At 37.9% G+C, this 24,457-nt stretch overlaps 3 protein-coding genes across 3 annotated transcripts in view; all 3 read right to left on the bottom strand.

Moving 5' to 3' along the window:
- The window catches only part of CADPS2 (calcium dependent secretion activator 2), a 539,314-nt gene that overhangs the window by 361,094 nt on the left and 153,763 nt on the right, over positions 1–24,457 (bottom strand). The gene's annotated exons all lie outside the window — the stretch shown is intronic.
- On the bottom strand, positions 12,389–13,549 carry RNF133 (ring finger protein 133). Its single transcript, XM_016213348.2, has one exon. The coding sequence runs from the start codon at positions 13,547–13,549 to the stop codon at positions 12,416–12,418; it is 1,134 nt and encodes a 377-aa protein (XP_016068834.1). The 3' UTR covers positions 12,389–12,415.
- On the bottom strand, positions 15,900–16,847 carry RNF148 (ring finger protein 148). The gene is given in 1 exon segment (XM_016213347.2): positions 15,900–16,847. A coding segment is annotated over 1 exon segment (933 nt). The 5' UTR covers positions 16,833–16,847.

The following is a 24,457-nucleotide window of genomic DNA, read 5'->3' as shown; positions in this document are numbered from 1 at the left end:
GACCAAGGGAGTGTGGCTGGGGGAAACACAGCCGGTTTAAGAGGGTTTGAAAAAAGACTCCCTGGGCTGTAGCGAAAGGTCTGAGAATCCAGTGGTATTAGAGGAGGGTGGAGAGGAGGAACAGGCTTTAGTTAAGCCCTGGGAAGGCATCTGGTCTTTATCCCAAGGGCATGGAATGCCATCCAAACATTTAAGTCAGGGAATCTTGTTACTGGATGGCCCTGAGTCAGGGTGGGGGCTCTCCCCTTCTCCACTCTTGTCAATCTTGTAAGGAATTCAAAGGAGTGACAGAAAGCAGTGTTGAAGCTAAGCAAGCAAATTTATTAAAAATGCACCTGGCATAAAGGACAAGCAGGCAACTCAGTTACTCTGAGTGCCCCGCCCTGCAGGGGTTCAAGGGGTTTTATACCCTTTCCCCTATAGGTTTCAAAGTTCCTCTGCTAGATATCTTGGGTAGCAGAATAGGTTTCAAAGTCCCCTTCTACATTGTTGTGGCTTATTTCTGAATGTTGGTACATACATCTTGTGCTGGCAAGTCCTAAGACGGCTGACTTCTCTGTTCATTGGGTGAGATAAACTCCCCCTCTTTCCCCCTGCCCTAGGAGCTATCTATTCTACCTAAAAGTCCCATGATAAAAACTGCATTTTGAAAGTAGCTGAAATTTATTCTAGGGGCTTTACATATATTAACCCTACAACCACATAAACTAGGTGTCAGTTACTATTTTAAAATTAAAAAAAAACAAAAACAAAGCAGGAAGAGGTGAAGACAAATTCTCAAGGTCATATAGCCAAACCGTGGAGTGAAAATTTAAGCCCAGAGAATCTTGCTCTAGATTCCCCCCTTGATCACTATGCAATCAAATTTGGTGATTTATCAAGTTATGGCTCATTAAACTGAGCTGGAGAGGACAAGGAGTGGATGGCTTAAAGAGAATCGGGAGGTGGAATGCTCTGTTATTCTCTGCCTCCTTTGTGAAGCTTCCCACAGCTTGATGCCATTTCTTTACTCTGAGCCTTTTTAGCACATCCCCACCATCTCTGAAGGTATTAAACACTTCTGTCCTCATACTGTAACAACTTCTGTACAGCATCATTGCATCTTTCCCCTGTTAACACTATGAATTTCATTAGAGCTGCACCTTTAAAGCTTCTGGTATCATTATATACACACACTTTATTTTATTTTTTAAATATATCTTTATTGATTTCAGAGAGAGGAAGGGAGAGAGAGAAGAGAGAGAGAAACATCAATGATGAGAGTGTCATTGATCAGATGCCTTCTGCACGCCCCCAACTAGGGATGGAGCCCACAACCTGGGCATGTGCCCTGACCAGGAATCGAATCCCGACCACCTGGATCCTAGGTCAATGCTCAAGCGCTGAGGCACGCCCAGCCGGGCTACACACACATTTTAAAAGAAATCACCAGGTCCTTATAATAGTAATGAACTTTGGAAAGTTACTGAATCCAAAAGATGGTGTATTGAGCAGTATGGGAAGAAGTTTTCACTAACTCAATGTAAATAAATAAATATAAAGTTACGAGGTAATTTTAATAAAGCTGAATTTAATATTTTAACAGTAGAAATCATAAGTCAAACAAGTCTCTCCTTTGTAACACAATGTTATTAATAGTAAACTGTGGATTAATTTTTTGGTTGTAGTGGTTGGTCTTTCTTGGCAAATAACTTAAAAAGGGCTATACTTTTTATTAAATTTATATAAAATACATTACATATATTATATACTCCATTTTTTAAATTGAGCAAAGAATTCCAAAGGTTTGGAAACCATTAATTTCACCAATTCTATTCCCTTATTTATCAAATGTGAAGAAATCATAACTTAAAACTGATAAAGAAAATCTAAAAAATTAATTTAGGTAAGTGATACACCTCTAGACCTTTAGCTGCACACTATGAAACAAGTGCTCTCCAAGGACCCTTACTTATAACTAATCTAAATCCCTCAGAACAAATCTAAACCCCCAAAACTATCAACATCTTCTCATGTTTTCTGTGGTAGAAATTAAGAGGAGTTTTTATATCCAAAAGAACGTAAGTTGTGATTTGAAAAGTGTAAAACTATTTTTAGAAAAAATTATGTAGATGCTATTCCCATTATCTTATCAAAATTACAAAGTTTTTATAAAACTTTTATATTATCAGCTAATAACAGATCCTGTAAGTCTTCCTTTATAGGTATTTTCCAACTCATTGATTACCTTAAATCTCCCTAAACTGGTGGCAAATTCTCTTTAACCTTGTAACTATAGAATTTACCAATCTACTTACTATGAGCACAAATTTAAACAGAGAAACAAGATCACTGGGCCGAAGCTCGGCTTCCAATCTGTGTGACACTTCGATTGAGGCCCTAAAGGGAGGGAGGATCACGTTCACAGTGGAAAAAGGAGCCGTGGCACAGCTAACGTGAATTTCTAAAGCAAACGTCCCTAGGCATACGCAATGAAAAAAGATGCCTCCCCCTCCCCCATTCCACTCAATACTCCTGGTATGACAGAAAACCTGCAAGTTCTTGGGTTGGACTACCTTATTCTGCCTAGTCTGTAAAGGCAAGTGTTTTTCCCCCATCATTGTAAAGATATAGAAAATAAAATTTAAAAACTTGGTGTTTTATATTTGGAGTCTCATAATATCTAATGTTCAATGAATCTTTAGAATGATTTCTCTTTACTCTATGGAACTATGCCCCCACTGCCTTGTAGCTTTACAATATTCCAAGTTTAATAGTGTTAATTCTGTTCACTTCACCTTCACTCTGCCACTCTCCTCTCATCAGCTGGGAAATGACGGGACAGAAATCAGAGTGGAATCAGACCTGAGTGTTCAAGGTGTGACATGAGCTGAGACTCTGAACCACCTGGGTCAGTTTCCTCAATTACAGTGATGTGACATTGCCAAGACATCCAAAAACATGATTTCATATCAATATTTTGTTATGAAAATATCCAAACACAGAGAAACACTGAAAAAGTTTATAGTGGTTTGGAAATCACTGATTTAACAAATCTTATTCCTTTACTTACCAAATTTAGAGAAATCAGAACTTAAAACTGATAGCAAACAATCTTTTTATTCTGACATGTACCTCCTACCTAGACTCTACGAACAACATTTTAGCCTAGTTTTTCTTTCACATACCTATCCATTCCTCTCTTAATCCAAACTGTTTTTGTTATACATGTCAAAATAAGTAAAAAACATGATTTTGTATTTACAAAATTACCAACAATGGACTGGAAAACAATAAACACTAGTCCTTTGCTGGACATACAATAGGTCAAGAAACTTTTCCTTGAGAAGATGGGTGATGTATTAATGTTGACAGAGAAAATAAATATTAATTTTGGGAGAAAATCTATTTCTAAAAACTAAATCATTATATTCTCCACAATACTACACCAGGATACCAGAGAATGAGCTACTAACCCTTTCCAATTTTAGGTTTATAAAACATCAAACTGCACAGTAGCAAATCATTTACTCTTAATAAGAGACTTTACAGCAAAAAAATAAAATTCCAAATGAAAATGAAAAAAGAAAATTTCTGGAAAGTAAATCAATCTTAAAAGCAAACATTGTTAAGAAAAATGAACCCAAAATGTGACTACATTTCCCAGCTATATAGTGGCTTTCAATAAATATTTGAATTATGTAGTTTATACCTTGTTGTTATTTATTTTTCCACCAGATGGCAACTATGTGTGGAATGACAATTTTTAATCCCAGGATGTGATTTTCAGGATTGTGAGGGACTTCAAAGGTACTATAAATCCAATCACCCTTCCAGAGCTTATATTCCCTTACCATTAAAATGACATCCTAACATCAGACTCCTTTAGGGAAAAGAAACTCTTGGCTCCCTGAGGCAATAACCTATCTATGGGCAGGACCAACTACTAGAAAGTTATTTGTTTCCAGGTGTCAAAACTCTCCCTATAGTTGTCATTCTCTCACCTACTTCTAAATTATAGCAAAGAAAATATAAATTCTTCCCAAGGTCATTTTTAAAGTATTTAATGGCAGCTAACCCTGTCTTCAACCATCCAGGTTAAACACCCCTCCAATGACAAGACCCCCTTACTAACCTGGTGGGTCTCCTTTGCACAAGCCGCATGTTTTCTCTGTGTGTTCTGATAGCAGGCCCCTCATTTCTTTCCAGTCATTGTTCAGTTGTTTATTTTCTTGGTGAAGCCTCCTCTATTTAAAACAGCAACTGTGCCTCTATCCCATTTTCTTTTGCTCCACAGCACTTACAACTTTTTTACATATTATATATTTTATAATTTCCTCCCACTAGAAAGTAAGCTCTAGGAGGGCAATGAGTTTGGATGGTTTGCTTTTGTATTTCCAGGGCAATAAATATTTGTTGAATGAATGAATGAGTGAATGAAGGGAGATGATTAATCAATGAATATGACATATGGATAAGATCTGACCATCAATGTAAAGAAAAGGACAATAATTAGTTCTAGTTACAGACACAGTGCTCTGCTATGAATGCAGAAGATGCCTGCCTGTACCTTCGGATGGCCTACTTAGATATCCAGTGGCTCATCTTGCATTTAATTTCAGCTACATTTTAATGGACACTGAGTCTCCTCCCAGTATTTGCAATGCTGGTTTTATGGAACCAAACCTAGGAATTTACACGACTCCCCTCTGAATATCTATGGCCCGCTGTTTTAGTACGTTACTTTTAGACCTTTAGTCAGAAAAGTATCCTTTTCCAGTGTGGGCCACCCAGTCCAGTGTGTAAGATGCACTAAACTGTTTCCACTTTTCAGGGTTTTTTCAATTGTTCTACCTTGGAATTCGTAAATTGTCTAAAATCTATTCATTTTCACCCGGCCGGGCGTGGCTCAGAGGTTGAGCATCAATCTAGGATCCAGGAGATCTCGGTTTAATTCCCGGTCAGGGCACATGCTCACAGCTGATCAATGACGACTCTCTCATCACTGATGTTTCAAATCTCTCTCTCCCTCTCCTTTCCTGTCTCTGAAATCAATAAAGATATATTTAAATAAATCAATCAATCAATAATAAAAATAAAATCTATTCATTTTCTCACAACTCTCTTACCAGTGTAATAGTGGTGGTAGAGAAACCAGAAATGGGAAAGGAGTAGGCATGTACATGCAGAAGTCAAGCATGAATTCTGGAGGTCAGCTGGGTTAGTGAAATACGCCTAAATGTTACTAAGAACTTATTGTACTAATAGCAACTGTTATTTGTGTAGTGCTTTAAAATTCACAATTATCTTCATTTATACTATTTCTGTCTAATTACAACTGTGTGATGCATGATGTATCCTCTTCTGAAAATGAGCTGATCCTCTGAGAGAGCAGAGGATCTTAAACTTGAATGTCCACCCCAATCATCTGGAGGACTTGTTAAAACAGATTGCTTGGTGTCCCCATGTTTCTTACTCCATAGGTCTGCAATTGAGCCTCACATTTTGCATTTCCAACAAATTGAGGTGACGCTGATGCTGCTGGTCTGAGGACCGTGTTCTGAGATGTTCTGCCTTCAGATGTAGGTCATGTGATGTAAAAGCATGGCACTCTTTTCGACAGGCAACTGTGCTTCTTATGCCTGAACTTTTTAAATGGACTGACATAATTAGGAGAATTATAAAATTATTTTTTACCTCTTTCAAGGTTCAGAGGAAAGGAAGGCTACATAAAACCCCTCAGACTAAATAATCACTTTTTACAAAAGAGAACTACCAATTCCAGAATCAGTACTTCCTAAAAGGAAGTGTCCATTTCCTAGAGTTCAATTTACCACTTTTTGTTTGTTTGTTTTCAATCAGATACACCCTGTCCATACCCTCACCCACCTATACTCTTTATCTTTCCTAATTATGTGAGATATCATGAGTTATCACTTCAACCACCCCCTCTAGCACTTCCAGTGCCTTTAACTGGGATTTTTCTTCCAAGGCCCAACTCTTTAAGTATGCAAAACTGGATTCATTTTAATACATTCTCCTTCACTTAAAAATTAGCTTTTCAATCCAAGAGCTGTGGAACTAGACAAAGTTCAAATATAGGCTTTGCCATGCACTGGCTGTTTTACTTTGGGCAAGTTACTTAGACGCTCTGGATCTCAGTTTCCTCATCTAAGAAATGGGGATATTCATAATGCCTATCTCATAGTGATTGTTAGGTTTAAATTATATTCTATCAAGTGCATATAACAGCACCCTGGTATACTGCAACTATTATCATCACTGCCACCATCACTATCCCTGTCACAATCACCACCTTCACTCAGGCTGCTAAGCATCTCTGAGGAGAAGTCATACAGCATAGTAAATGGGGATACTACAAAACCGGGGGGGGGGGTCCAAAATATCAACATTAAATTTTACATAATAGTAAGTCACCACTAATGTAAAATTAAACAGTGGGTTGTTTTGTTTTGTTAGTAAATCACCAAAATCAAGTACGAGTACTTAAATGTATAATGTCTTTTGCTATATTGATACATTTATCCCATTTAATTAGTATAGACTTTTATTTTCATCTGTGAAGTGAACATCACCTCTAAGTTCTTTGGGTTCCTCAAGTTCAGCATACTAAAAATTTGAACTCCTATTCTACTTCACTGTATGGAGTCATTAGCACCTACTGGCTGAAGCCAGATGTGAAGGAGTCTTCACTCTTCTGTACCCACTCTGTGTTGCTAAACTGGAGATGAACTAAAGATGAAGGTTATGGGTATAGACAAGTTTTGAACTCAGTGTTAACTGGTCATTTAAAAATGTATAAAATTCATATTAGCAAATAAAGTCACCAAAGAACATATCTTGGAGGTTACCCACCTTATATTCACCTCACCCAATTTGTAACAGTGGGTAACTGTAACCCACCCTACCATTCCTTCAACATTGTTTCTGTAAATGCTGACTGTAACGAATATGTACCTTGAAGATAAACAGTGTGTTTGTATAAGAATCCTAGGAACTAACACTGGAAGATACAGTCTCTGACCTTCAGGCATTCCAGCTCTTAGAAATTTGCTGACCTTCAAATGAAAACCAGGAGGATGCACACCAGACCATCACTTGACCAGTTTCAAGGTCCTTATTAGAATTATTAGAATAGACTGTGCTGGCCTATATGTAGAGGGCTTTTCAATTCCCTCCCCTTGACTTCTTTGCTCTACCTTCCCTCTTCCTCCTTATAAAAACCTCTGCCTGCACAGAGGCGGGGTGATGGGCTTTGGGACATTAGTTCCCCATCTTCTCAGGTTGCCGGCACTTGAATAAAACTCTTTCCTTTTTCACCCGCACCCGTCTCATGAATACTGGCTTTTGTTGCAGCAGGCAGCCAAACCTGGGTTTTGGTTACAAATTCACCAACTACTGGTTTTGTTCATACTTTCACCTCATCACTCCTGGATCACTCCAATGGTCTCTGGAATTCCCTGTCTTCATTTTCAAGTTCTTCAACCAAAATACTAGATGACACTCAAAAATTTTTAAAAGTTTGTTCACACTGTTCCCTCCATTAGGATGCCCATCCTCCCAATCCAGCAGAGTTCCATTTCAAATGTTATTTCCTTCTTTGAGTATTCTTGCTTTGCCAGCTGCAATCCATTCCTCCATACTCCCAGAAGTCTTTATCAATTCCTTTTCATTAAATGTAAACCTTTATACTTGACATTTCTATTTCTACCTAAATATTTCCAGTAAAGTGAAAACAAATCGATCTGAAGGAAGCAGTGGGTAAAATGGGGAATTTGATTAACATAAAAGGTCTTTGGAACAGCCCTATGGCAGTGGTCCTCAATTTAGTCTGCACATTGGAATCACCTGGATGACTAAAATAATACTGATGCCTACGCAGCTCAGAGGTCTTGAGTGCAGCATGGGCACTGAGTCTTTTTTTTTTTTAAGGTATTCTTTTTGTTTTTTCCTCCCTTGAGGATATGCTTTTATTGATTTTTAGATAGAGAGAAAGGGCGGGGGGGGGGGATGTGAGAAACATTGTTGGTTGCCTCCTATATGCACCCTGGTCGGGGATGGAACCCACAACCTAGGAATGTTCCCTGCCAAGGAATCAAACACCTAACCTTTTTGGTATACGGGATGATGCTCCAACTAACTGAGCCACCTGCCAGGGCCACTGAGTCTTTTTTTTTTTTTTTTAATATATCTTTATTGATTTCAGAGAGAGGAAAGGAGAAGGAGAGAGACAGAATCATCAATGATGAGTCATTGATCGAGCCCGCAACCCGGGCATGTGCCCTGACCTGGAATCGAACCCCGATCGCCTGGATCCTAGGTCGATGCTCAACAGCTGAGCCACACCCAGCCAGGCCACTGAGTCTTTTTAAAAGCTCTCCAGGTAATTCTGATGTGCAACCTAGGCTAAGAAGTACTGTTCTATGAGGAATTAAAAAAATGAGTTAAGAGATTAATAAAGGATTTTTTAAAAATGTGTTTTTATTTCTTTTTAAAGAGAGGGAGGAAGGGAGAGGGATAGAAAGATCGAAACATTGATGAGAGAGAAACATCATTGAGAAACATCATTGATTGGCTTCCTCCTGTATGCCCCCTACTGGGATTGAGCCCATAACCCAGGCACGTGCCCTGACTGGGAAAAGAACCAGTGACCTCTTGGTTCATGGGCCAACACTCAACTACCGAGCAACACCAACCAGTCTAAAGGATTTTTCAATAGAAGTAAAGATCTGGTGGAAATCAGAAGACATCACTCAGGGTAGGCAAATATTACTGTAGAAAATGCCTAGGAAGTGAGGAATTCAGTGGTGCTTGGTATAATAAGGATAAAATGGATTACAATTTAACTCTAAGCTAAAGCAAAACAGAATGAGATGGACTGAAAAAGGATGGTAAAGGGAAAGTGTATGAAATGAGAACAAAGGGCAAGTGGTGAAAATGAGGTGCATTTCAAAACCTGACATGTGGCAACAATGGTATGTTGCTGGAGATGAATGTTACAAATGTAGACAAGATTTGAAATCAGGGTTACCTTGGCCATCAACAGTGACGAGGAAAATTCATGTCAGCAGCTGAAATCATAAAGGAACACAGTATCTTGGAGGCGTGACCAAGATGACAGCATAATTGTGGAGACAGGTGTAAACTGTAGTGCAGCTGTGAAAAAGGGAGGTTTTTTGGAGTATATTACCCCTTCCTCTTCCCCAAAAGTTCCTGTGGTTTAGAATACCAGGTATGCATTTTAAGATAGTTGTGTTGAAAGTTGTAATAATCAATAATCCCATTTTCATCAGTAAGCACTAAATGCTTAAAATATATAGTACATGCAAAACCAAATAAATTCTAAAATACAAAAACTGGTGCTCATAGCAAACGGTATAAAGAAAGAACATGGAGTTGCCACTAAAGAGACTTTCATAGTGTCAACATGTAAAGCCTTCCGCTTTACATATATTCAGCACTTCTCTAAACTCTGACTCTCTCCCCAATTTGACTCCTCTGTGCTGCTTCAAAAACCAGGGAGTTTGTAGAGGAAGAAAACACTTTAACTGTACACTAAGCTTAAATACTATCAGAAATGACAGACCTCTAGCTCACTAAATCCTCTGAAGTACTCACATTATTGAAAATACTGTGGCTGTCCAACATCGCCCTAGAGGGCAAATGCATTATAATGATTCTATAGCAAGAGACAAGTACTATCAGTGTAGTGTGTTGCAATACAAGGAACTGCATAGATAAATTCACCTGAAGTCATCCAATCAGTGGTAAGGGCTTTAGAATCACTTTCACATTAGTAAATATTAAACCTAATTTATCCCAGTAATAAAAAGTTTAATTTTTATAAAGTACATCAATCCTCTACCTAGCAGAGGTGGGCATGGGGAATCACTTTTATTATCAGAGAATGCAAAAATATATACAAAGGAGAAATGTAAGAGAAATCCATTATGACACTGGTATTAGGAGCAAAATAATTCACATTATAGTCCCATATCATTATGGCAAAATATATTTGCACCACTAAGTACAAGAGAAAATAGTGTAGCCCACACCCTAGGTAAAAACTACTGCAATGAATAGTACCTAACATTTGACATATTACTGCTATTCCTGGGTCCTAGTTATTACATCCAGAGTAAAAGTGGTTTATTGATCTGTTTTCAACTTTCTGAAGGTTTAAAACTGCTGTTTTGTTTTGATAAAAGCAACAGCTCGGGGAAACTCTCAGTTTACTGCCTGCTACATGGCAGGCACTCAGCAATGACGGTTCCCAAGTTCACTGACTTGACCTTTCCTTCCCACCTAAAATATAGATTCTAACCACCCTTTAAAGAATATCCATTAAAATTCTCAAATCAAGACAACAAGCACACTGTGTTAAAATGTGTCTGTGTTAACAAGAGACACCTAATTGTAAAAGTGTATACATGCTAATTTCTTACACACAAGGGTAGTCAGATTTAAGGTTGACCATGATGAATGAAGCAAAGAAAGGAAAGGTGAAACCAGTGAGAATGCAGAGAAATACTGGAAAGAGAATGCAATGATAATGTTAGTGTGAAGAGTAAGTGAAACATTCATCAAGTGCTAGGTTTATCACGGAATACATACCCCACATGAATGTGCTAAGAGTACAAAGAACTATTAATGATCTCCAGGTTAGGGGACTGCCAGAACTACCAGGTGCATTCATTCCCATAATTCCAATGATTTGTTTGAGCAACCAGTGGAAGCCACTCTAGCCACCCCCATGAGCTGCTAAACCCAGAGACGCCAAATAGTAGCCAGTCTGACGGTGACAGCTTATCTTGCTTAGGAGCTGGTTCTACCAGAAGCAGCTCTTACAGGGTCCTCAGTGCCCTGTTTCTCCATTGTGATCCTTGGCCTCTCAGGAAATGTCTTTCCTCTCCCAGAGTAAACTAAAAACGACACTCAAATCAGTGTTCCTGCTAATCCTCCAGTATTGGTGCTCTGCAGTTCTTTCAACAGCAGCTCTTGTGATCAAATAAGTCCAAACCTCTCTAGGGTTGGGTATAAAAAAGCTTGTGTGTACCAAGCAAGGCATAACCCCCGCCGACCTGGTCATTTGCCCACTTTTTGCTGTGTCCCTCCCTCTCTTAGTCTTCCTTGGTATTGCTCTTAGAAACAACTACTCCTCTGCCTGTCTCTGAATTCCAGTATTGTTAGCACTGAACTACTCACAAAATTCCTCTTAATAGATCTCTTTCTAGGGTTGCACAAGAATTCAAATTTTATTGTCAGCCCTGCAGAGGTCAAAACTCCTCATTAAAATTATGCATGCTAAATTATAACAGTGAATTCTGAGCTAAAAACTGTAATTTTCTATTTTGCCAAAGTGACTTAAGATGAAAATTTTCAGGATTAGGGTCCTATTATTTTGTATGATTGGGATAAACTGCCCAGTTTTTCCAGATTAACACATAATAGTTACATTATGAAAACATAATTTATCATTATATATTTATCATTATTCATTCACTCAAACATATTTAAGCATATTCCTGGAAACACAGTGAACAAAATGAACAGAATCACGAGATATCATAATAAACTTCTATAGTGTAATACTTATCTCTAAAATAATCCGGCATATTTTAAGTATTTTATTTAATGGCACATAAATAAAATAAACTGGGTAGTACAGAACATACAGGAAGTGTATCCACCATGACTAAATGCTACAGGAATTCTTTATCATTTAAGCCTTTCTACACACTATGAACATGTAACAATTATGATAAGAAATACTGGGCACTGAAATATTTGCTGGTTACTAAAAGAGTGCTACTATTTTACTTTTTAAATTGAAGATCGCATAAAATGTACTAATTGCTTGAACAAAATTGTTTGTCAAGAGTAAGAATAAAATTATATATATATATATATATATATATATATATATATATATAGCAAATTTCCAAGCAAAAAAGCATAATGGATGTCAAAATTATTATGTTGTACTACAAATATCAAAAGATAAATCTTACTCTTCCTAGCACATCAAAGATTGTTTTCCAATCTTAATTGATAGTTTTTGGATTATAAGGAACATGCAAATATATTAATTTTCTTACTAAAATAGAGTCAATCTATATACACAAAAAATACTTGGGGGGAAAAAGTTTGTGTACATAGAAATAAATATATATACTCACAGGAATAACATACTTTGACAAAAAGTTACATTTAGCAAAGATTTTTTAAAAATCAAACAAAAAAATCCTGCTAGGCCTTTTTTTTTTTTCTTTTTCTGTCCTTAGGGCTTGACAAGGAATGTAGAAAATTACCAAAGTAACAAAAAAGGACACAAAAACCACACTTCAAACTGCTTGTCAGTATTAGAACCTGACTTGACAAACAGGTTTAATCCGCTTCCTCAAAGGTCATGCTATCAAGGTGAAGGATGAGCATCTTCTCCTGTGTTGGGCTGGCTGTCGCTCTGAGAAGTAGGGAGCTCCTCCGCCTCTCCTGCGTGGGTCACTTTATCTGTTTGTCTTGCAGGAATACATTCATTATCTGTCCCCTCTTCACTAGGTGATAAAATACCAGGCCATTCACTTGACATCAGAACTTGCAATGGTTGTGTTCCGTCTTCAACATCCACTTGAATTCCCAGAGCATTAAGAATGTCACATTTGCACATGGGGCATGTTCCATGCCCTAGGATCCAGGGGTCAATGCAGTTCTTGTGGAAAAAATGCTTACAAGTCAGAATACGAACCGTGTCATTAGGCTTGTAGAGTTCAAAGCAAACCACACAGCTGTCTCCGTTTGGACTTACTTCTTCATCTCCTTCTTTCAGCACCCGAAGTTGGAGCTGGCTAAACGCTAGCTTGAGATCTGTCGCTAATCGCATCCATCTCCTGCTCTGAATCCTTGCTACCCAAAGTCTTCGAATATGATAAAAGACGAAGTACACAAAAGTAGCCGTGGTGAAAATCAAAAAGGAGACAAAATAGTGATTCATCCAGATGATGTGTTTTCTCCCCACCTCCACCATGACTGTAACGTGAACTCCCTTCCGGATTAAATGTAAAATCTCCATGCCTTTTAAGTTACCAATCATCACTACCACAGTGTCTTCAAATGCCTGATGAGACATAGGAAAAACCTGATTGCCAGTTCCAGGGAAGTTATAGATGATCACTCCACTGGCTCCCTTCTCAACGGCCACCTTAATTTTCTGTGTGAAGGGACAGCCTCCCCGTTCAATAAGTGCGAGCCACACCTTCGAGTTCTTTGATCTGCTGAAACTGGTATTGGAATTACAGGCATGTTGCATTTTTCCGTCTGGCGGCACAATAACTCCTGCCACCCTCTTCAAAGTGGAGCTTCTTCCAAACACTCCAGTTTCCCCCAACTCTGACAGCATGCGATTCCCAATGTGAAATGATATGTTCATGTAAGCGGTCCAAACAGCGCTGGCTTTGCAGCAATTCTGACTAAGAAGCCAAAGAATACTGAATTTCACAAGCCAGGTAGATGCAGTATTGTTTCTCTGAGCGCCAACCTGGAGTAGATTCATCTCTCTCTGCCTAGTAACCAAAGGACCAACCCAATGAAAAGATGTGGCTTCCACATCTGTTGACAATCAATTCAAAATAACAAAATGAAAAAAATCTTCTGGTTGAAAACAAATTCCACTGTCTTCCAGCATGTTTTTGTGAGAAATTCTTAAAGACGTCCTATGAGTTTCAGATGTTTTATTAGAGGCAGAGAGAGAAAAACTTTACATTTGGGGAAAAATCCTAGTCTCACTACTGTAACTCTAGATACTGCTTGCTTACTGTTGGGTGATGTGATTGTGACATAAAAGGCAACAGCCAATCAGATAAGAGCTTAGAGCACCCTGTAAAATGCACTGGCTTGAATGTTTCAAACGTTGTTATGGGTGACTTCTAAGTTGTTATAAGATGGATTCCATTCCTGAGCGACATGTATGTTAGCAGGTACCATGATTAAACTAAAAATTAAATATAAAGTTCATATAACACATATGTTTTAAAACCTGAAAGGATATGCATATGCAAGAAAGCCATATAACTATAATTCTTCTTTAAAAGAAATATTTTCAACAAAATGGCAAGTTTTAACAAAATAATGTAAAGTTAGCATTATGACTAAATATGTGGTAAAAATGAATTCTGTAATACCATTTTTAATTCACATTTGGTCACAATGCAATTTTTTTATTAATCCTGCAAACCACTGTACTAAATTTACTTAATAAAAGCTTGCTCAGAAGTTTGGTTTGGATTTGATTTCTAAAAATAGCGCATCCTGTTAAATTACATCAGCCTCACTCTTACACTGATCATACATAGGAATGACAGCAGTAAAGACAGAAACACTAATCTCATTTCTCTGCAGACCTTGACATCTATTGCTAATCTAACAATATTTTGAGGGTAGAGGAGGAAGGGTGTGGGGGAAAGATTTAATATAGCTGTATTAGTTTAGTACAACTCATTGTAAACAAAAATGTACCTACTGATTTTAGAAAGAAAAGCTTCTTGGTCTCCCCACTTACAATTAACTACTGAAAGCAGTGATCATTAAAGGTCAGAGATGCTTTTAATAAAATGTTTGCTAAAATCAACAAACATCCCTGGAGGAAGACCTCACATACACAGTCAGCTCTGCCTATATTTTAGCTACACTTATGTCAATAGCACAACAGGACTTCCAAGGCAAAGAATGACTTGTGAACTAACATGGGCAGTCACTGGTGCTCCCACACACTTTCTTGGCAATATATCTCAGTGGTTCTTATTGACCAGCGAGGAAATCACTGAAGGATTTTGATCTTGAACATAAATGTCTCTGACCTCTATGCACAGGATGCTAAGATACACTTTTGGTTGGATTTCCCTAGGACAATGGATGCTAGTACTTCTTTTGAAATGTGAGTCAACAACATGATAATTTGAGGCAGGAAAGAGGAAGGAGGAAGCCATAAAGTGTCATCTGAGTTGGACTTCAGTGGTTCAGCATATTGTCCATAAAGAGAGATTTTCATCAAAAAAATGTAACCCAAACCTTTCAGCCTCTCACAGTTATACAGGGGTTTATTCATATATTTGAAAAAAGGAAGAGGCAAAGTAAAGCAAAAGATAAAATTTAGAAAGGTAACTGAAAATTTCAACTCTGCACTGTCTACATTATCAAAGAGAGACACTCACCACTATTTTGAGAAGAAAAGCATTTACTAGTTTATTTCTAGAGAGGAAATCTGATAACCAGATTGACTATGGTAAGATTTAAAGGGCTCCAGTAAATAAAGGTGATTTTTTTGCAATGCTGCCCTAAATAAGACCTATAATTTAAAATTGTTTTAGTTACGTAACCAAAAGTGCTATCATCTAAAATAATTATTTAGATGAAATTATTTAGAAGAAATTATCTACCCAGACAGTAACTTTGGAAACCAGATTCTTTGGTTATTAATAAAATTAATTAATAATGGAGCATTAAATCAAGATATAATCCAATAATAAAATTTATTGAGTAGAGATATTATTAGATATCAAATATTAAAAATATGGTAACAAAGTATAAAAATTAATATTAAAATCTTTAAAATATTATGACTAGTTCTCTGTGACATCAATGTCACATTGTAATTTGAAAGACTAATTTGCTTTTAACATATACTAATGTCCTTATGCAAATAAGAGCAAAAATATATAACTAAAACTTATTAGAAAAACAACAAATTCAAATAGGTGAGCATGATATGGAGTTTTATTTTAAAAACACACAAATTTTATCCTCTTTGGTACTTGGGTAGAGAAGCTGGAATTGAATTTTCTCTCTACATACTGTGCTAAAATAATTCACCTAATTTTAATCTTTGAAAAGACTTGGTTACATCTTCAGAAAATTTTCTGGGTTTCTTAAGCTTTCAGAATGTCACACTTGCACATGGGGCACGTCCTATGGGCTAAAAGCCAAGGGTCAATGCATGCCTTATGGAAAAAATGTTTGCAAGTTAAAATACGTACTGCATCTTGGGGCTTGTATGTGTCAAAACAAACAACACAACTGTGTTCATTTGGATCCAGCTCCCTATCCCCTTCTTTGAGCACTCGCAGTTGAAGCTTAGCAATTGCTTTCTTCACATTTGCCTTTATCTGTCTTCGCCTCCTAGTGGAAGAATTGGGCACCCTAGGTCTCCAGGCACAGTACAAGAACAGGTAGGCAACTGTGGGAGCCAGGAAGGTAAACAGAGACATGACGTAGTAGCTCAGCCATGGCATGTGCATTCTCCCCACTTCAATGACGATCGTCACATAGACTCCTTTCTGAATCAAGTGCAAAAGTTCCATGCCTTTCAAGTTGCCTATCATCACTGCGACTGTATTTCCCGTTCCCTGGTGAGACATGGGAAACACTTTGTTGCCCGTACCTGGGTAGTTATAGATGATCACACCATTTGCTCCCTTCTCTGCTGCCACATTGATTTTATGTGTAAAAGTACAGCCTCCCCGTTCAATGAGGGCCAACCAAGGGTCTGCCTGTTGAGGCCTGCTGAAATTGGTCATAGAATTACAAGCGTTCTGATTCCATCCTTCAGGAAGTACCACCGCACCAGACACCCTTTGCAGAGGAGAATGATTCCCGAACACTCCACTCTCTCCTAATTCTGATATAATGCGATTTCCCACCTGAAATGTTATATTCAGGTGGGCTGTCCATATGGCTTTTCCTTTTGAGTCAGGAAGGCTAAGCAGCAGAAAGATGCTAAGCCTCAACAGTCGAGATGAAACAGAAATATGAGGTGAAGGAGTAATTCTAAGTAGGCTCATTCCTCCATTTGCCTATTAGCTGATAAACATGAAAAACAAAACATCAATTATAAAAGAAAGTAAAAAAGCTAGCTTCAATTGTTAACAGATGATAATTAAAGCATGTTGATGGAAAAGGTCTGCGTGGATCAAAGATACCTTGCTCCTTCCAGTATTTTTATTTTGGGTAGATTATCTTTCTTACAATGAAATAAGAGTTATTGTTAGTACAATGTGATTTCAAGAAAATTATGACTTCCTAATGGTAAATTGTGACATCAGAGGTAGTTAAGCCAATCCAAGAGTTTATATTAGTGCAGTGCATACTGAAATCCTATTGGCCAACAAGCTACTAAGCAATGACTCACAGTATATAACAATTTGAATAAACTCTAAGGCAATAAGTAAACAGATAAGAATTTTTTTGAGTCTTGAGTTTCTTTCCTAGTTCTACATAGACTGAAAAGCTGCCTAACCACTTTTACCCTCATTGTTTTTCTGTCAGCAAAAGCAGAAATCATGTATTGATTAGTTTGCGTGCCTGGCCAGTCGATAGTTTTCATGCATGGTATGCTACCTAAAATGCCATTCTATGGGAAGCAGGAACTAATCATTCCTACTCTCTTCCAATAGTAAATGCTTACCCAGGCCTGAAGATTCAACATGAGGACAATGTAATATAAAATTATACTATTAGCCTTATATATTGTCATCTTGTAAGGAGAATTCAACTTTATCCACTAAAATAGCTACTGAGGTTGTACTATGTGCTGACAAGTAACTAATATGGGTCCTACATCAAAGAAGAAAATAGACATATACCTAGTTTGTAGAGCACATTATCCAGTGAGGGCAGATTTTAAAATACACACACAAATGCAGAAGTGCAAGTTGTGAGAAGGGCTCTGAAAGGAAAACAGAGGATCAAGAGAAAGAATAGATGTAACAGGGAGTGAACTCTGGTTAGAGGTACAGGGCATTACTCTCTGAGAAAGTGATACTCAGTCTAAGACTCGAAAAAATTGCTCAAGCAAAACATGAGTTAAGAAGATTTCAGGCCGAAGAAACACCAGTTTCAGGGCCCTAACACAGGAAGGAACATGGCAAGTGAAAGGATCTGATGAAACATAAGTTTGGCAAAGTGAGAGAGAGAGCTAAGGGCGATGAGGGAGGAAAGGCGAACAGCAGTCAGCGTTCAGGGTCAGAAATGTTGGAGTAAGGATTTTGGATTATGCCCCAAGGACAAGAGAAACACTGAAGGGTTCCAAACTGGGGAAATGACACATAAGTGTCTCAAAATGTTCACTTTAAGAAGTGCACTCTGCCTGCCTTAAGCGGAAAATGGACTGGAGGAGAAGAATGAAGAGGGAGATGAGCTTAGGCAGGAGGCAGCAGTGGCTCGAACTCTTGAAATACAGTGGAATCTCGGGTTTCGAATGTGATCCGTTCCGGAAGACCACTCGAGTTCTGAAACGTTCGAAAAACGAGGGATCCACAGCTGACAGGATCTTGCCCTCAGCGGAAGCCACATGAAACGTTCAACTTCCAAGGCGTGTTCGTAAACTGAAGCATTTGCTTCCAGGTTTACTGTGTTCATAAACCGAAATGTTCCGCCATGGAGACATTTGAAAACCGAGGTACCACTGTATCAGTAAAGATGTAGAGATATCTTTACTTTAAAGGCTGAATTAACAGATGTGGTAACTAAAAGGACGGTGACCACAGAGGAAAGGATGTCCACAACTATCACAATTCACTACATTGTTTTAATGTTGCAAACTATAGTATCTTTACTACTTTAAAGAGGTTTTAATGCTTGTTTGACTTTATTTTAAATTTTCACCTGAAGTCTGTTTCAGGGAGTCAATAAATTGACAACATACATTCAAACATTTATTATTTACTATATAGGACATATCCAATGTACCAGGCATGCTTATAAAACCCTAGGGACACAAAAAGAAAAAAAAAAAAGACCCTGTTTCTTAGTGTGCAAATGGACACCAACATTTCAGTCAGACATGTTGAGAATTTGTTGTTGTTATTGTTAATCCTTACCTGAGGATATTTTTCCATTCACTATGAGAGACACATCCACTGGTTTCCTCTGTACATGCCCTGATTGGGTGGGGATTGAACCTGCAACCCAGGTATGTGCCCTTGACCAGAAATCAAACCCATGACCCTTCCATGTGCTGGCCAATGCTCCAATTACTGAGCTATACAGGCCAGGGCAAGAATTTAGCCATTTTGACAAAAGCATTTATTGTACTTACCAGCCCATAATATTTTAGTTAATACTTGCTTTTAAAAATAAAACTGGAATCAATCAACTTGCCCCATTCATACAATTTTATTGAGGCATTATTCTGTTCATGTAAGAACTGTCTTTCCATGTACACTTTCCTCAGGTTCAAACAAAGTGTGAATTCCTCGTTTATTCTATGGACACCTACAAAATGAAACCTCACTAAGAAGACAGTTTACATCAGCATATTAGAAGCTGTTTGTTAAATTTGTGATTATTTAACATTAGGGATGGGATTTTTCAAATGATATAATTCTAACTTTACTTTTTTAGTTTGCTAATTTTTAAGGGTGAAGAGTTTAAATACTAACTATATTTGGGTTCAAAATATATCTCAAATCTAGAGATTTTTTTATATAGTTGAAAAGACCAATTTGAAGAATGTATTAATTCATTGTATTTTTCTCACTATAGTTAAGACAATGGTAGATAGAACTTCCCTGCTCTCCTGGCCTGAGTCTTAGGACAAATGTACCTACCTATATGAAACAATCCTTTATCTCTAACACACTGGTTCTCAAGGTGAGGGTGTGTAATTTTGCCTCCCCAGGGATATTTGGCTATTTCTGGAGACACTTTTGATTGTCACAATGAGGGAGCACTAATGGCATCTAGTGGGTAGAGGAACAGGAATGCTGCTAAACATCCTAAAATGCACATGACAGCCTTGCACAATAAATAATTATCTGGTCCTAAAAGCCAATAATAAGACTAAGAAACTGTTCTCCAATGGAACAACCATAAAGTGTAGGATCCATCCCAAAATTTGCTTATCCCTGATGGACAATCAGGTTTGGGCATTCGTAATGGAGTAAGTTTTTATAATTGACATGCATCCATCAAGAACGATGCCCTCAAACCACCTCCATTTCCTGTTTTCCTTAGAATAGGAACAGTCCAGACCTGCACAAACCATCTATTATTTCATGAAGACTGATTACCAACTACATTCACTTTATTGGGCCAGATCTAAGTCTTCTATTCTGGGGCCAGGATGTCTGAATGGAAAAAGGTGGGTGCTGGATCACAGATGCTACTCTAATAAGTTCTTTAACAGCACTTATTCAATACACAGAATTCCTTTCTTTTTAACAGCCAAGTATAAAATAGGTTTTCATTCTATTGAACTTTGCAGGTAGGATAAGGAGAACTGAAATGTACTACTGGGGTTGATTGACTCAGTGGTTCAAAAGTCCCTGCTCCTTCCATTTTGCCATTTGGACTCTTCACAGGTATCCTCTGCTTTTCCAAAGTTCAGTTTATGCCACTTCACTTTTATGAAAGACCTACATTAGTATCTGTTTTTGCTAACCAAAGGAAATCCAAAGTTTTCAACATTATGAAAAAAGGTGAGCCCTGGTCCATGTTGCTTAGTGGTTAGAGCATAGGCCAGCATATGGAAGGGTCATGGGTCTGATTCCCCATCAAGAACACGTACCTGGGTTGCAGGTTCAGTCCCTGCCCAGTCAGGGGATATGCAGGAGGCAACCAATCAGTGTGTCTCTCTCACATCTCTCCATCTCTCTCCCTCCCTTCCTCTCTTTCTCTCTCCCCCTTTCCTTCCTCCCTCCCTCTCTTCCTCCCTCTCCCTCCTTCTCTTCCACTCTCTCTAAAAGGCAATGGAAAAAATATCCTCAGGTGAGACTAACAACAACAAAAATAAGAAAAAAGGTGAAAAGTGTGACCTAGCTGGGTAGCTCAGTTGGTTAGAGCATCATCCCAATATGTCAAGGTTTCAGGTTCAATCCCCGGTCGGGGCACATATAAGAATCTACCAATGAATGCATAAGTAAGTGTTAATTGATCTCTCTCTCTCAAAAATCAGTAATTTTTTTTAAAAAAAGTGAAAATAGCAGTCAGTGTTTGTTTTCCAATCAGTCACCATAGAGGCAGTGCCAAACCCCGAGCAGGGAGATTGGCACCACCAGGCTCCTTCCCTGGTAAAGACACTCAACATCTCAGCATCAACCCACCATAGCTCTACATTTTGTCTGTGAGCATCTGTGCTTTATGTTGTTATTTTGTGCATTCACTAGCAAGATGTGTTCTAAGGTATCAGAAAAACCTAAAAGAGCCCCTAAGTGTGTTATGTTTAGTGTAAAACTGGAAGCAGTTAAGTGTATTTGCTATGATTTAGTAGGTCATTTTTTAGGTCTGGGAATGCTCAAAAGTTTTCCATATAAATTAATGGTAACTGCTTCTTCACTTTATACCATTTGGGCTTATGAAAGGTTTCATAGGAACACTTAGCTTTTGGATAGCAGGGAAACCTGTATGTTGATTTTCACCTTGCATAGGCTCACTTCATGACCCCCACAACGTGGCTACTGTTGTCCTAGGTATCAATAGGCAGAATGGCGAACCACATCCAGAAGCACTGAGAGACTTTTCTTCTCCCATATCTCTATATAAGAATATGGGAATCTTCCTCCAGAAACCTACCAGACTCCCTTCAATGTCTCTCTGGCTAGCAGTGCTTCACAAACACATAACTAATAGAACGTGGAAATCAGAGTAGACTCATCTTGATTGGCTCAGTTAATCATGACTTATCCTGGCGTGGAGAACCCCTTCCCTGAAGGAGCACATGGTGAGAGGTACTCTTGACCAAGGGAAAAAAATGGCAGCTATAGGCTCTAAATTCCTGAGGTTTACCCAAAGGAATAATACTTAAATAATCATTAGCCGCAACAAACATAATACTCACTGTACACAAGGTATACTGATATGAGCCAGAACCTATATTATAAGGGATACAATATGGCCCTGTTCTTAAGAAGGTCATCATCTAGACAGGAGAAAAGAGTTTTAAAAAAAAACTAGGTATACACATGTATCCTAACATCTAGGTTCCAATTAAAATTTCAAAAAGGTTATAATTTTCATTAAGTTATGGGAGAAAAATCAGTTGATCTCTCTCCTTCTGACGTTCATCAACCTCTGTTAAGAATGTTTAAACCTCCAGAAATCTCTATTCTTCTAAGAAAAGTAGTCAAATACATTCAGATAGCATTGCCCAGACAGCATCTCTAAGATGCAGGGAATACCAAAGAGCCTTCAATAAATTACTCCATAAGTCACAATGTGAGGGCTATGACATTATTAGAGATCTCAAGGAACCCACAAAACACACTGGATTTGAATTTAAGCTTGAAAACACCTGTATAGGTTTTCTTCGAGTAATTAAATGCATCATAATGGGATTCAGCAGAAACAGAATACTTATTCTAGTTTACTTAGAATAGCAAATAATATTTTCTGAAAGCAATATCTTCATTTTTAAAGGTAAAACTAAAATTTTAGTTTACATTTTCAAATTTGTTTGCAAACTGGTAAATCCTCATAAACATTAATGTATTTTCTCCTAAATTTGTCCCGTAAGTTAATCATTATTCCCACATATTCTGACATATGCAATAAAAAAATTCCTTTTTTAGCCCTGGCTGGGTGGCTCAGTTGGTTGGAATGTCGTCCTGTACACCAAAAGGTGTGTGTTCAATTCCTGGTCAGGGCACATACCTAGGTTGTGGGTTTGTACCCCTGTCAAGGTGTGTACAGGAAGCAGCTGAGACTGATCTCTCTCTCTCCCCGTCTCCCCTCCACACACACACACACACACACACACACACACACACTCTAAAAATCAATAAAAATATATCCTCAGGTGAGGATTTTTTAAAAAAGAAAAATAATATTTTTTTATATACAAATACACTTTTTCCTCACAATATTTCTGAATCAAGTGAAGATCTGAATATGCTAAAATGGAATATGATAAATTTAAAAAATAATATATGAGCTTCTGAATTATCTTGAGTCACATACTATCATAGGGCAGGTACAGATGCATGAAAATCACTAAATTTACCCAGGCTCCTCATTCATTATCCTGTCTATTAACCAATATAACAACTTTCAATATCATTAAAACTTTGGTAATTAAGTATGTAAGAGAAAATAAACAGCCAAAACAGATACATTTTAAATCACCATATCACTACGCATGATTTCTTCACTATGTAACACAGAATTACTATTCCTATTTACCTTCAGGCCTAGTAGTAGGATTCATGAGTCAAGTTTAAGTTGTGTAAGAGCTCCAAAGCTCCAAGAAGCCTTTGTGACATAGGGAAATACTCACTGATGTTTCTCAAACACCCAAGTAACACAGTGCCTGGCTCAAAAGTGTTTGCATGAATGAATGATGAACATGGACAGGTTTACCACACATGAATGAATACTTCCCAACTGCTTTACTTTCGCCCTCATAATCATCCCCATGGTCTAAAATTTTGCAATAGCACCTAATCTCCCATCATTTTTTTTTTCTCACCTTGAATTCATTCTGTTGCTAGAGCAGCCTATAGGAAGAAAGTAATGACATTTACATAGGCATTCCTGTTTGCTTAAAACCTTATATGGTTCCCTCTATCCAAAGGATAACACCTAAGCTTCAGGACTGAAGTATGAGCCTCTCTATTGCCACAATCACTATTTATAAAACCTTATATATGCTTTGTCCCTTCTACAAAATTGCCTACAAAACTACCTATGACAAGGTACACTGATTGCAAATCAGCCCCAGTTACTTCCCTCCCTGTACTGACACACACCCTTGCAATGTGACTTAGCAGGTCCTTCCATTAAAAGGTGGGATTTATTTCTACGCCTCTTAAATCTGTGGCCTAGTGGCTTATGTAGGTGAACAGATTCAGTAGAAGTGATGATGTGCCAATCCTGAGCCTAAGGATTGGAGCCCTGCACTCCTCCCCTCGCTCTCTTGGAACCCTGCCATCCTCAAGTAAAGAAAGCTATCCTGATAGAGGAGGAGAAACTATTTGGAGGAGAGCTCTGGTGTCCTAGTTGAGGCCACCCTAGATCCATCTACAGATGAGCAAACATGTGAGAGCCTGAGATGAGCAAAGATGTTTACATGATCCTGAGGTGGTCAGAGACACATGACTGAGTCTAGCCAAGACCTGAAGAATCACCCCACCAGTCTACAGATTGCTGAGCAATAAGAAATGCTGACTCTTTTTTAGAGTTTATAAGAATTGCCCTGATATACACTGAGTCTCAGAGTAGTTTATTATGCAGTTGATTCAGTTCCCTCTACAAAATTATCTATTCTATTAATCTCTTTGAGGACTGGGATTAAATCTTATTCTCATTTTTTTTTTTTTGATACTCAGCTTCTAGCACAATATCTAGTACATTACAGATTCTCAATGAAGGTTGAATTAAATTGAAAGTGTCATTATCCTCTGTATTCTAACTTGTACTATTCACATGCAATAATGTATCTATTTAGTTTTATCTTTATGGTGATCGTGTCTGT

The sequence above is a fragment of the Miniopterus natalensis genome, chromosome 10 (genome assembly GCF_054644295.1).
Source record: "Miniopterus natalensis isolate mMinNat1 chromosome 10, mMinNat1.hap1, whole genome shotgun sequence".
Classification (NCBI taxonomy): domain Eukaryota; kingdom Metazoa; phylum Chordata; class Mammalia; order Chiroptera; family Miniopteridae; genus Miniopterus; species Miniopterus natalensis.
This window is presented reverse-complemented; position numbering and strand designations above follow the sequence as displayed.